Source organism: Primulina tabacum, chromosome 9 (genome assembly GCF_025594145.1).
Source record: "Primulina tabacum isolate GXHZ01 chromosome 9, ASM2559414v2, whole genome shotgun sequence".
NCBI classification, from domain to species: Eukaryota; Viridiplantae; Streptophyta; class Magnoliopsida; order Lamiales; family Gesneriaceae; genus Primulina; species Primulina tabacum.
The window spans coordinates 28,516,698-28,529,283 of NC_134558.1; the positions used below are offsets into that span (position 1 = coordinate 28,516,698).

General features: G+C 33.8%; 2 protein-coding genes across 2 annotated transcripts in view; one reads left to right on the forward strand and one right to left on the reverse strand.

The window, feature by feature from the left end:
* The window catches only part of LOC142504360 (uncharacterized), a 68,092-nt gene that overhangs the window by 13,498 nt on the left and 42,008 nt on the right, over positions 1-12,586 (reverse strand). The window lies entirely within an intron of this gene.
* Positions 1,812-2,837, forward strand: LOC142504610 (uncharacterized). Its single transcript, XM_075617479.1, has 3 exons — positions 1,812-2,007; positions 2,109-2,435; positions 2,667-2,837. The coding sequence occupies exons 1-3, from the start codon at positions 1,962-1,964 to the stop codon at positions 2,825-2,827; spliced, it is 534 nt and encodes a 177-aa protein (XP_075473594.1). The 5' UTR covers positions 1,812-1,961; the 3' UTR covers positions 2,828-2,837.

The following is a 12,586-nucleotide window of genomic DNA, read 5'->3' on the forward strand; positions in this document are numbered from 1 at the left end:
TCATGTAATGTAGATCTCTTTTATGGAATAAAAGCTAGGCCAAATAAAGGGTATATAAGAAGAGAGTAGGTCGTAGGGGTTTTTAATTGAGAAGTGAGAAGAAATATAACGGAGTGCTGAACATTTTCGACGAGAAGAATTTTTGTGTTCAATATTTCGCTTTGTTGTGTTGCCGATCCATGTTGAAGACACTCGAAGAACAACACTCGTGTGAAGTTTTAGCTAAAGAGTTATTGGCGGTGTCCGTTTTAAGCAACACAATATTTGCATCTATGTTTTTTTTTGGGTATATTTTAGATGCAATTTATTTCCTTGGGTTCACAAAGAATACAGTTTTATACATGTCACTAGTATTGACTTTTGTAAACGATTTAAAATTTTTCTATTGATTATTTTGCCCGAGTAATTTTAAAAGTATTTATACTTGTATATATTTTTAATCCGTTATATTTTTGTTATTAAACTTTACTGTATGTGATAAATAATACATTCCGCTACATGTTGTGAATATGAGTTGACAATACCGACACACAACACAAAATTTGATACACAAAAAAATTATTTTTTTGAATTATTAATTATTTTTAAAGTAACATAATTACAATAAAAGGAATGATGCTAGTGCTATAAAGATATACATGTCAAAACGGGCTGACGGGGCGGGCCAGCCAGCCCGCAACCCGCCATTAGGCGGGGCTGGGTGGGCCAGCCCGCCATTTTGGCGGGCATCTAAATGGCCAACCCAGCCCAACCCACCTTGGGCCGCAGGCTAGGCGGGCCAACCCGCTTATTATTTTTTTTAAAAAAAAATACTAAACAGTATTAAAATAAACATAGAAGAAAAATATATTTCAGTCAAATATTTTCATTAAAAACTTAAAAACATTGAAATAAGACATTGAAAGCATACAACAATCAACATAATACATAAAAAAAATAAAGTGTTTATTCTAATTCACACAAGATTTCATCGTACACATGTACTAAAAATTAACTCATGTAATATTATGTTTTCAATAATACAGATAATTACTTTATTTACTATATTATTTTGATAATTCTGGATTAGTTCGAGTTAAACATTAAAAAAAGGGAGGGGACTGAAGAGTATAACATCTTCAAAAAAAATAGAAGCATATAGATTTTACCAGAGTGATTGAAGTTAGGCACATGAGAAAAAATAAGGAAGAAATAGGAATTTTTATATAAAACTTAAAAATATAAAATTCTACCCTAATTGCCCGCAACCCAAACGGGCTCAACCCATTTGGCCCGCAACCCAAACGGGCTCAACCCGTTTGGCCCACCTCCAAACGGGCTGCTATTTTATCAACCCAACCCGCTCAATTTTATGGCGGGGCGGGCCGATCCGACGGGCCTGACCCAATTTGACAAGCCTATATAAAGATAATGAAAATAAATCTTATTAGACATTTCGAAATATTTTATTATGAACTTTCGTAGAGTATATTTTGAATATAATAAAATTCGTAGGGATAATTTGGCCTTTTAAAAATATTAATATAAAATATTTTGTTGGGATGACCCAAAGTATTTTTCAAAAAGTTGTGATCTCTTTTAAAAAAATTATACCTTTCAAAGTTTATAAGATACATCTTTCTAAATAGAATTTAGAAAACCAAATTTACAATATTTAAAAAAAATTACAAATATAGTTTATAAATTTTTTTATTTAAAAGAATCCAAAATAATGAAATCTAATGTATTTTGTGCGAACAAAACAAGTTATCATTCTTACTAACAAGAAACGTATTCGATTTCATTGCGACACATTTCCTTCCCAAAGAATGCTCATAAATTGTCATTTTCCCAAGCTTTCTCACCTATATAAACAAACACCTTCTTCCCTTTTCACTATACAACCAAATAAGCTCCTTTTCCCAGTAAATCATATCTTCTCGGGCTGTTGAAAGCTAAACATCAGCACTAAAATAGCAAAAATGCTCGCTTTCGTCGTCTTCTTACTCTTCCTTCAAGGAACTCTTGGTACTAATTCTCGTCCCTATGTTCTATTATATGGTTATTTTCTACAACAACATCGCGACATGATATTACGTATATAATTTTTTGTAAATATGTGTGTGCAGGAGAACTAGTTTGCGAACAATTGCCGGTTGGAGAGTGCTCATTCTCAGTCGCCTTCTCAGGCTACCGTTGCTTGCTCGAGACATTCGAGTCAACTGATGGGGCTGTGGCATACCAATGCAAGACATCACAAGTGATGGCGAATAGAATGGATGAATACATAGAGAGTGATGAATGTGTGAGAGCGTGTGGAGTTGACAAATCCTCTGTCGGCATCTCATCAGATGCTCTCCTTGAGACTCGTTTCACCACTCAGCTATGTTCCCAACAGTGTTACCAGCACTGCCCTAATATTGTTGATCTATACTACAATTTGGCTTTAGCAGAAGGTGAGAGTTGCTTTTATTTTTATATTTTATTTGAACTCTTTATTCCTTTGAAACATCACATAAGTTTAAACCCTTCATTTATCTCAATTCAATATCCATGAAAAATAAATAGAATTACAAATGACAAATACGAGAAAACATTTGAAAATATTGAAGTATCATTCAATAATTTGTTGTATAGACTTTTACTACTCCATAATATCGTGACATGAATTGACATTTCTTCAACAGGAGTATTTTTACCAGATTTATGCAAGGCTCAACGGTTAAATACAAGGCGTTCCATGTTCCAACTTCTGAGCTCCGGCGCAGCGGCAGCCGCATCTGCTCCCGTTTCTTCAGCTTCAGCTCCATCTTCATCTTCTGTTGACTGCGCACCGCCTCCGATGTGATCATAAAATTTCCGGATTATTACATACATATATGTTTGTAATCTTATTCTTCAGTGACATTTGTATGCATGTATATAATTATATGTAGTACATCAAATGCGGCCTTTGTAAAGATATACATTTAATGCAGTTAATGTTCTGTTTTAAGGACTCATGCAATCATTATCAATAAATTAATCAAAAAAACTTGAACAAGATTTTTGAGTTTAGGGGATAATAACTAGAACAATGTCTCTCAATTTTTGATTGCCAAACAAATTTTGGAAAATGATCATCAATGTTAACCGTTTCTAATTTTGTAGGAAAAACTTAAATTAGATTGATATAATTGTCTCGTTATTTTTATAGTCAAATTTCAATTTTAGTACAATAAGTTGAATTGTTTTAAAATTTAGATAACATTTGACAGAACTTATAAACTGTTCAAAACTACTACACTCTTAAAATGTGTTTGGTAATAATTTTTTCAAACAACTTATTTTAAAAAGCAATCGAATAATTTGTTTTAAAAAAACTTTAGGCGAACCGGAAGCGCTCCCTCTTTCAAACAAAGAGAAGATCCATAATGTTTTTGAAAAGATGTTATTCAAACATTTTAATTATCCAAAAATTCATTGCATATTTTCTTAAATTAACATTATACCCTGCACAAATTTTGATTAATTTTTCGCTAACAAAATTTTTTAATATGAAAATTACTTGAATAAATTAATAAATACTGTTAAATATTTTTTATAAAATTTTCCAAAATATAAGAATTTTTCTAAATTATAAATATAAAATAGTTGTGTGTTTTTATAAGTTAAATGTGTATGATAAAGCTCTAAAACTATTTTCACAGATATGTGTGTGTGTGTATAACTAGTGTTAGGATCAGGTTTAAAGTTTTCGAAATATTTGTGCATGAGATGATTCTCAAATCATACTCAACAGATGTTAACCGTAAAAGTTATTTTCTCGACTGGACATATACGATTGGAAACACAAGAGATTTTATGGAATTTCAAGAAACTAATTCTTATACGTCTTATCTTCTTCCACCCAAGAAGAATTTACTATAATACTTTGGTTAAACAATAATTTATACAAACCTACTTTAATTTAGGATATAATTAACACTTGACTAAATTTAAACTCCTAGTACAACACAAAAAAAATACTACTATAAAAATATGTGAATCATTCGATTCAATGGTCCAATTATTCACCAATTAATTCCTGAAAATTATATCAACATCGTAAATTCAATCATTTTTCTAAAACTCATAGTTATTCCAGCATATGACTATCAAGGTCACAATAATTCACCAATTAATTCCTGAAAATGATCTCATCATCATAAATCCAATCATTTTTCCGAAACTCATGATAGTTATTCTACCATAACTATATTTCAACTCGAAAACTCACTAAATTAATTATCATAATCATGATAACATTTTAGCTCCTAATTATCGATGCTAAAGATTCATTTCCAAGTTTTGGTTAATCAAATTATACCTCAAAATCGGTGACTCCGGTACCTATACCAAAAATATAACAATAATCGATATTTAATAAATTAAATCGAGCCAAAATAAAATAAAATCGAATACACTATTTTTACCCTCGGAATTACAGTCAAATCTCGAAGAAACGTGATAAGATCAAATCTAAACATTCAGAAATTCGAATCCAAACTCAAGTTGGATCGGTCCAGGCCCGGTTCTCTCGGTTCAAGGTAAGGGAGCCGGTTGTTCGTGGCTTTTCCGGTGGGTTCCCGAAGATTATAGTCCGAGATTTACATATCGAGGTTCAGTCTAAGCAAATAGGGATCAGAGCTAACATTTAGGTTTTGAAGAATGGTCTGAGGTAGGGTGCATATTTTTAGAGTAGGTATCCAGCGAGCCAACTTGTGACTTCAGCTTTAATGGCTCTAATGTAAAAATAATCTTTATTTTAATATTATTTTACGATTTTATCCAATTATTAGATTTACTTTATCTGTATACTCATGCAAGATGCATAGATAAAGTTATTTAATATATAATAAGTACCATGAGGTATGCCTCTCAACTTATATCATGAAAGTTATTAAGAAATGTGTCATATATTATAAATAAGTTCCTAGTCGAATCAGCAGCCTAAAATAAAGGTAAAGGTCGCTTTAGTTTGAGACTAGTATCGGTAATGTGAACGTCATGTTTCATTGGTAAGGGCATGAAGATGTCCATTTGTGAGAACCCAACAGCTTTAATGGCTCTAATGTAAAAATAATCTTTATTTTAATATTATTTTACGATTTTATCCAATTATTAGATTTACTTTATCTGTATACTCATGCAAGATGCATAGATAAAGTTATTTAATATATAATAAGTACCATGAGGTATGCCTCTCAACTTATATCATGAAAGTTATTAAAAAATGTGTCATATATTATAAATAAGTTCCTAGTCGAATCAGCAGCCTAAAATAAAGGTAAAGGTCGCTTTAGTTTGAGACTAGTATCGGTAATGTGAACGTCATGTTTCATTGGTAAGGGCATGAAGATGTCCATTTGTGAGAACCCAAATTTTTGGACACGTAATTAATTAAATATAGACATGTATAAGAATTTATTTTCGAGTTATAATAAATTCGAAAATATAAATAATACATGGAAATCGAAATCCGGTACAAGATACACGATAAATTAAGGCTGGACATCTACTAAATTTGGAAGAAAATATTACACACAAGGTAGATTTTCTGAACAAGGTAGTATCCTAATATTTAAGGAATGAGTATCTCGATAATTATGGAATAATTATCTCGAAATTATGGAAGAAATATCAATCGAATTATGGTAGGATTTTTACATCACCCTTATAAATAGGAGGACCCTCTCATTCAGAATTTACATGAATTTTTCGATTTCCTCCCCAAATTTTCGAAATTTTGCTCCTAAAATTCTGCACGAGTCATCAAAATTCTTTCGAAGTTCAGAAATTCGTTTCTCTCGCTCAGTTGCTCGGAATCCAATCTCCACTGTTCAGAATATGCTTTGATATGTTTCGAATAACATATCTAAATTTCAGAAAAATCCAACGGTTAGTTTTTTGTTTATAGCCTTTGCAAGAAAACTGCCCAGATTTTAGGCGAAAATTCAGCATACCTACGGTTTTTGTTCATAAGCAGGTCAAAAAGACTTCCAAACTCGATCTTCATCGTTCATAATTTATTTAACATACTTGTGAACGTACCTTAAAAGTTTGAGCCCGATCCAGCGGTTCAATAAGGTGCAAGAAATTTTACAAGACGGCTGATTTTTTGGTAGATGTGATGTTGCGTTTTTGAAACATGATTCTTCTATGGTTTCAGAGTTCTTCACGTGTTCTTCCAGTATAAGGTAAGTGGGCTTGTTTTAAAATATGTTGCGTATGAATTATTTCATTTTCGAAAGTTTCGGTTGAGCACCTTCGCTCTGTTTCTACGTATTTTTGCGATTTTAGTACGTTACGTGTTGGCACTGTGAGGATTCCCTGAAAATGGGTGAAATTCCAACATATGGCCCTTTACGGTGGGATAGAACTGTTTTATGGCCTCGCCCCCTTAGAGGATTAAAACTTAGGGACTGATATCAGTAACAATAGAAGGTGGAAAAATCGCAGTGCTGTTATGATATAAAAATGATGATATGTTACGAAAAGCATGATATGTTTATGTGTTATTTTCGAAAATGGTGTAAATATTTTTATGTTGTGCTCGAACGGCCTCCACTTGCTGAGTATTTCCCAAAATACTCACCCCTTATTCTATCCTCCCAAGATAAATCAGAAGAACAAATAGAGAAAGAAGAATCGGACACCAGTTCTTGGACTCTTAGTGGACGCATGAAGAATTTTAATTAAGAATATGTTATTGTGAGTTTCTAATTCAAGATATAAACGCTTCCGCAGATTTTTATCGTTTCAGATGTACTATTATAAAGACGATTCCATTTTTATGGTATTTATGATATATAAACTGGTTTTGGTGTATACTGTACTACGAGGCTTGTTGTTTAGCAATTATGTGATTGTTGAATAACGCCGATGTCAACTAACTCCGGTCTCGGGGCGTGACATTTAAGTAGTATCAGAGCCGCCAGGTTCATAATCCAGTTGGGAAGAAAAATTTGTCAAATTATGGCAAAAGGCTGATGCAGTCCCGTTCGAAACTTCCAACAAGTATTATTCACAACTTTGATGTGAGGCGGGGTCCGAAAACGAGAAAATCTTTCGTTTAGACCTCCGAAATCACATTTTTTGCTATTTTAGGAAAGTTTCGTAGAATTCCTAACTTTTCATAGGAAACTCAGAATTTAATTCCGTCGACTGTTCTAGAATCCTCTCGACGTATTCTTTCTATCCATGGGTCAATGTCCAAACTTTCTACTTTTGGAAACTTTCTCGAAAATCTCGTTCAACGTGTTTCTTGAACTACTTGTCGATTTTTTTTGAAATTTTATTATGAAGACAATTAGTATTTGTATTTATTTTGGGAATATATCTATCAGAGATAAGTTGATTTAAGCTTCTGATTTAAGGAAAAAAAATTGACTCGAGAATAATAAGTTATTTATGAAAACTTATATGAGAAAATTGATATAAGGATTATATCATAAGTTTTGGGTACTGTATTATAGAAGTTGATTTTGTGTCGATAGTTAATTGTGTGAGCAATATGTTTATGTTATTAAGAATATTAAGCGCTAACTTTAAATATGTAGGACATTGGAATATCTTGTGAGAAAATATCATCAGGTTAAGGAATTTATATTATTTTGGGATAACAAGTAGGCTACGACGTTACGTAAAAAAAGTAAGTTATGAGATATTGATGGGTATCAAGGAAAGTATAGTACAATAAAATAAGTTTTGACTTTTATGGTACTAAGAATGATTCAAAGAGAATTACATTCAATGAACTCCTTTGTTTTAGAGCGTGATAGACTCGTGATCTTGATGAAAGTAAGATTTAGTAAAAGAATAATTATTTGAGGTAACGACTAGGTTATAATTTTCGAGATTTAAGTCAATAAGCTATAGACCAATACTGAGTTAAGTTTCAATATTCTATATGGGTTTTAAGTTTTGAGATAGTAATAGGGATAATTTCAAGATAAGATAAAATTAGTATCAATTCGTATATATTCAGTGCCGACTTAATTCAACTCACTTCGGTAGATTTCAACGCCATCCTAAGGATGAACTGATTAGCTAAGAGCCGTGCGAGAGTAGATGGCCAAAGTAAAAATGTCTCACTCTGAACCCCAAACCAAGAAGAAATCAGATACCATGGCTATGCCAAGGAACATAAATGCATTTTTTCTATTACCCAGAATTGGAAAGCCATAATATCGGGAGAAGAAGTTTACCTAGCAATGATGAACAAAGTGCAAGAAGGAGATAAGCTGAAATTGGAAGATAGTCAAGTAATACGAAAATTTTCAGACGTTTTTCCAGAAAAGCTTCTTGGAATGTTCTCGGACTAAGAAGTAGAGTTCGAGAAAAATTTGGCACCAGTGATGCATTAATCTCCAATAAACTGTACCGAATGGCTCCAGATGAACTCAAGGAGCTAAAAGAATAACTCCAATAGTTGTTAGATAAAAAAAATAATGGATTAGGCCAAATGCATCTCTTTGGGGAGCCCCGGTTCTATTTGTAAAGAAGAATTATTAAAGTATGAGATTGTGTATAGATTATAGAGAACTCTATAAGATCACAATCAAGAATAAATATCTTCTTCCAATGATAAAATATCTTTCCGATCAACGTAAAGGAGCTATAGTCTTCTCCAAGCTTGACCTGAGGACATGCTATCATCAGCTATAGGTCAGAGCAGAAGACACCCCAATGTCAGCACTCAGAATAAGGTCATGTAAGATCGAAATCAAACTATCAGTGGGCCCAAAGAAAGTAGATGAAATTCTAAGTTATCCGAAACATAAGAATGCAACAGAAATTAGAAGTTTCTTTGGATTACCATGCTATTAGCTGAAATTCGTCGATGGCTTCTATTCAGTAGGCGTATCACTGAGAGACTCGCACAAAGAACTATGAATTCAACTAAAGAGAAAGATGTGAAAGAGCTTTCAAACATTAAAGGAGAAGCTAGCATCTACACCAATTTTGGTATTATCTACTGAGGACAACGATTTTACTACCTACAGTAAAGCATCAAAGGAAGATATCAGATGCGTACTCATGCGAGACAGGCGAGTCAACTGAAGCCGCATGAGCAAACCTATGCTACTCACGATCTCGAGTTGGCAGCAGTGATCGTTGCTTTGAAAATTTCGAGACGCTATCTCTACGATGCTAAGTGTGAAATATTCACAAACCACCAAGCCTCGAGTATTTGTGCATGAAAAAGGAATTAAAAATGAGGCAAAGAAGGTGGATAGAGTTACTCAAGGCCGACATTGACTTCACAATAAGCTACCACGCCAGCAAGGCAAATAAGGTAGCCGATGCTTTGATTCAAACATGGGTAAGATAACATAGCATCACTCTCCGCGAAACAATGCCTTCGGGAAGCAGTCAAGTTAAATCAGAGTTGAGACATGACACTAGAAAAGTTCAGAGAACAAGTCAAGGAAATAAAGTAGTCAGATTTTCAAGTGGATCCAGACGAAATCCTAGGGATGAGAGAACGATTGTGTGTACCAGACATCGACAATATTCGATAAGAAGTGATGTAAGAGGCGCATAAGTCAACATTCCAGATCTATACAGTTAGTACAAGGATGTATAAAGATTTGAAAGAAATTTTCTGGCGAAACAGAATGAATATAGATGTCGTCGAGGTTATATTTAAGTGACAAGTATGCCAATAAGTGAAAGTCGAGTATCAACGACTAGAAGGACTACTGCAACCCTTAGAATCCTAGAATGGAAATGAGAACATATTTCCATGGATTTCGTTGTAGAATTGTCAAAGTCAATACAGAGTCACGACAGGGTACGTATAATCGTAGATAGACTCATAAAATCTGCGTACTTTGTACTCGTCCAAAGAAATTATAATATTGACAAGTTGGCTACTCTATACATGGATAACATTATACGGCTACATAAAGTGCCTACAATCATAATGTCGGATAGAGATCCAAGATTTGTGTCACGTTTGTGGTAGAGCTTTCAAGAAGCCATGAGAACAAAAGTTACTCTTAGTACGGCTTATCACCCTCAAACTGATGGCAAAACAGAGAGAATGATTCAAGCCCTAGAGGGTTTGATAAGGGCATGTGCCATAGACTTCAGTAGTAATTGAAGTGAAGATATATTCCTGATAGAATTCTCCTACAATAACAGTTATCACGGAAATATTGGAATGAATATATTTGAAGCTTTTACGGATGAAAGTATCGATCACCACTATACTAGGACAAAATAGTGAAGATAGCCATAGCTGGGCCAGAACTAATCCAAGAGACAATGGAAAAGTGGCCGCCATCAAAGACAGACTCAAGGCTACATAAGACCAACAAAAGAGTTAGTCTGATCTTTAAAGGAGACCAATGGAATTCACATTTGGTGAAACACCTTATATATGGGTCTCACTAATGAAAGAATCATTAGATTCAGTAAAATTGAAAAAGTGAATCCTCGGTACATAGGACCATTCAAAATTCTGGAGAGATTGGCACATTGGCTTACATAATAGCATTGCCACCAGATATATCTAGAATCTACAATGTTCCACAAGTCCAAACTAAGAAAATACATCCCAAACCCAAGTCATGTTGTGGAAATTAAACCGCTCACGATCAAAGGTAACTTGGGGAAAGAGCTGAAATATAAATATGTCTATATTCATATGATGGACACCAAGGACCAAGTACTGAGACGACGTATCATTCCCAACGTCAAGATGCAATGGTCAAACTACACAGAACAAGAATAGTACATGGGAGTTGGAAGGGAAAATGTGCAACCAATACCCCTACCTTTTCCAAGGTCAAGCCGACTCAAGTTTCGAGGACGAAACTTCCAATAAGGAGGGAGGAATATGAGAACCCAAATTTTTGGACACGTAATTAATTAAATATAGACATGTATAAGAATTTATTTTCGAGTTATAATAAATTCGAAAATATAAATAATACATGAAAATCGAAATCCGGTGCAAGATACACGATAAATTAAGGCTGGGCATCTACTAAATTTGGAAAAAAATATTACACACAAGGTAGATTTTATCAACAAGGTAGCATCCTAATATTTAAGGAATAAGTATCTCGATAATTATGGAATAATTATCTCGAAATTATGGAAGAAATATCAATCGAATTATGATATGATTTTTACATCACCCTTATAAATAGGAGGACCCTCTCATTTAGAATTTACATGAATTTTTCGAGTTCCTCCCCAAATTTTCGAAATTTTGCTCCTAAAATTCTACACGAGTCATCAAAATATTTTCGAAGTTCAGAAATTTTTTTATCTCGCTCAGTTGTTCGGAATCCGATCTCCACCGTTCAGAATATGGTTTGATATGTTTCGAATAACTATGATGATATGTTATGAAAAGCATGATATGTTTATGTGTTATTTTCGAAAATGGTGTAAATATTTTTATGTTGTGCTCGAACGGCCCCCACTTGCTAAGTATTTCCCAAAATACTCACCCCTTATTCTATCATCCCCAGATAAATCAGAAGAAGAAATAGAGAAAGAAGAATCGGACACCAGTTCTTGGACTGATAGTGGACGCATGAAGAATTTTAATTAAGAATATGTTATTGTGAGTTTCTAATCCAAGATATAAACGGTTCCGCATATTTTTATCGTTTCAAATGTTCTATTGTAAAGACGATTCCATTTTTATGGTATTTATGATATATAAACTGGTTTTGGTGTATACTGTACTACGAGGCTTGTTGTTTAGCAATTATGTGATTGTTGAATAACGCCGGTGTCAACTAACTCCGGTCTCGGGGCGTGACACCATTCATACAGATGGATAATCATTTGATGATTCGCTGAACAACCCACCCCTCTGACTGCCCAAGTGGTTATCATTTATTGAGTGTAATAGTCCGTGGTTATGGTTGTACGACATTATTCGTTTGAACCGGGACAACGTAGAGACCCTACGTACTAGCACGCACTTTGATTCGTTTACCGACTCAATTGAGGATCATAAGGTGGAGAGGTTGGGTGTATTTCCAAAATACATTGGAGAAAATGCATTGTAGTCAAAGATTAACCGTTTGACTACATGTGAATATATCCTCTATGATATGGTGAATTAATAGTGCAAGAAATATCTGAACAGCATAAGACACGTGCATTTTGGAAAGATGTTTCCTCAGTTGCAAATACAATGTCACTATTATTATTCAAAGATACAACACATCATTATCGAATTCATATGCAACTCTCGATATACCAATGATTGTAGATTTGATCGGGATACATGAGTTGAAGGGATTTTACATTACGCTAACCATAACTTAATGTATTTGCAGGCACTATCAGTTATACATAGGGTATCATGGACGATGCTACTCTATGCTCTTATCGTGATCCGATGGGTGCCTTCAGAAATGATATTTTACATTTTTTATCAAGGTGTTGATGGAAAAAATTATACTAATTGGGGTAAGCCCGAATAAGAATACATTTTATTCTGAATCACATCGAGATGTGGACCCACAGCTAGCTGTATCCCCATTGAGGGTCAGACAAGTATTGAATTTATGTGTTCCCGTTGAGATAGTCAAAGTTCAAGCAGTTGAAATTG

Bases quoted from the DNA above. Each gene is read 5' to 3' on its own strand.
- LOC142504610 (XM_075617479.1), top strand. From the start codon at position 1,962: ATGCTCGCTTTCGTCGTCTTCTTACTCTTCCTTCAAGGAACTCTTG. The intron at 2,008-2,108 runs GTACTAATTCTC...ATGTGTGTGCAG, and splicing joins CTTCCTTCAAGGAACTCTTG to GAGAACTAGTTTGCGAACAA. The intron at 2,436-2,666 runs GTGAGAGTTGCT...TTTCTTCAACAG, and splicing joins CAATTTGGCTTTAGCAGAAG to GAGTATTTTTACCAGATTTA.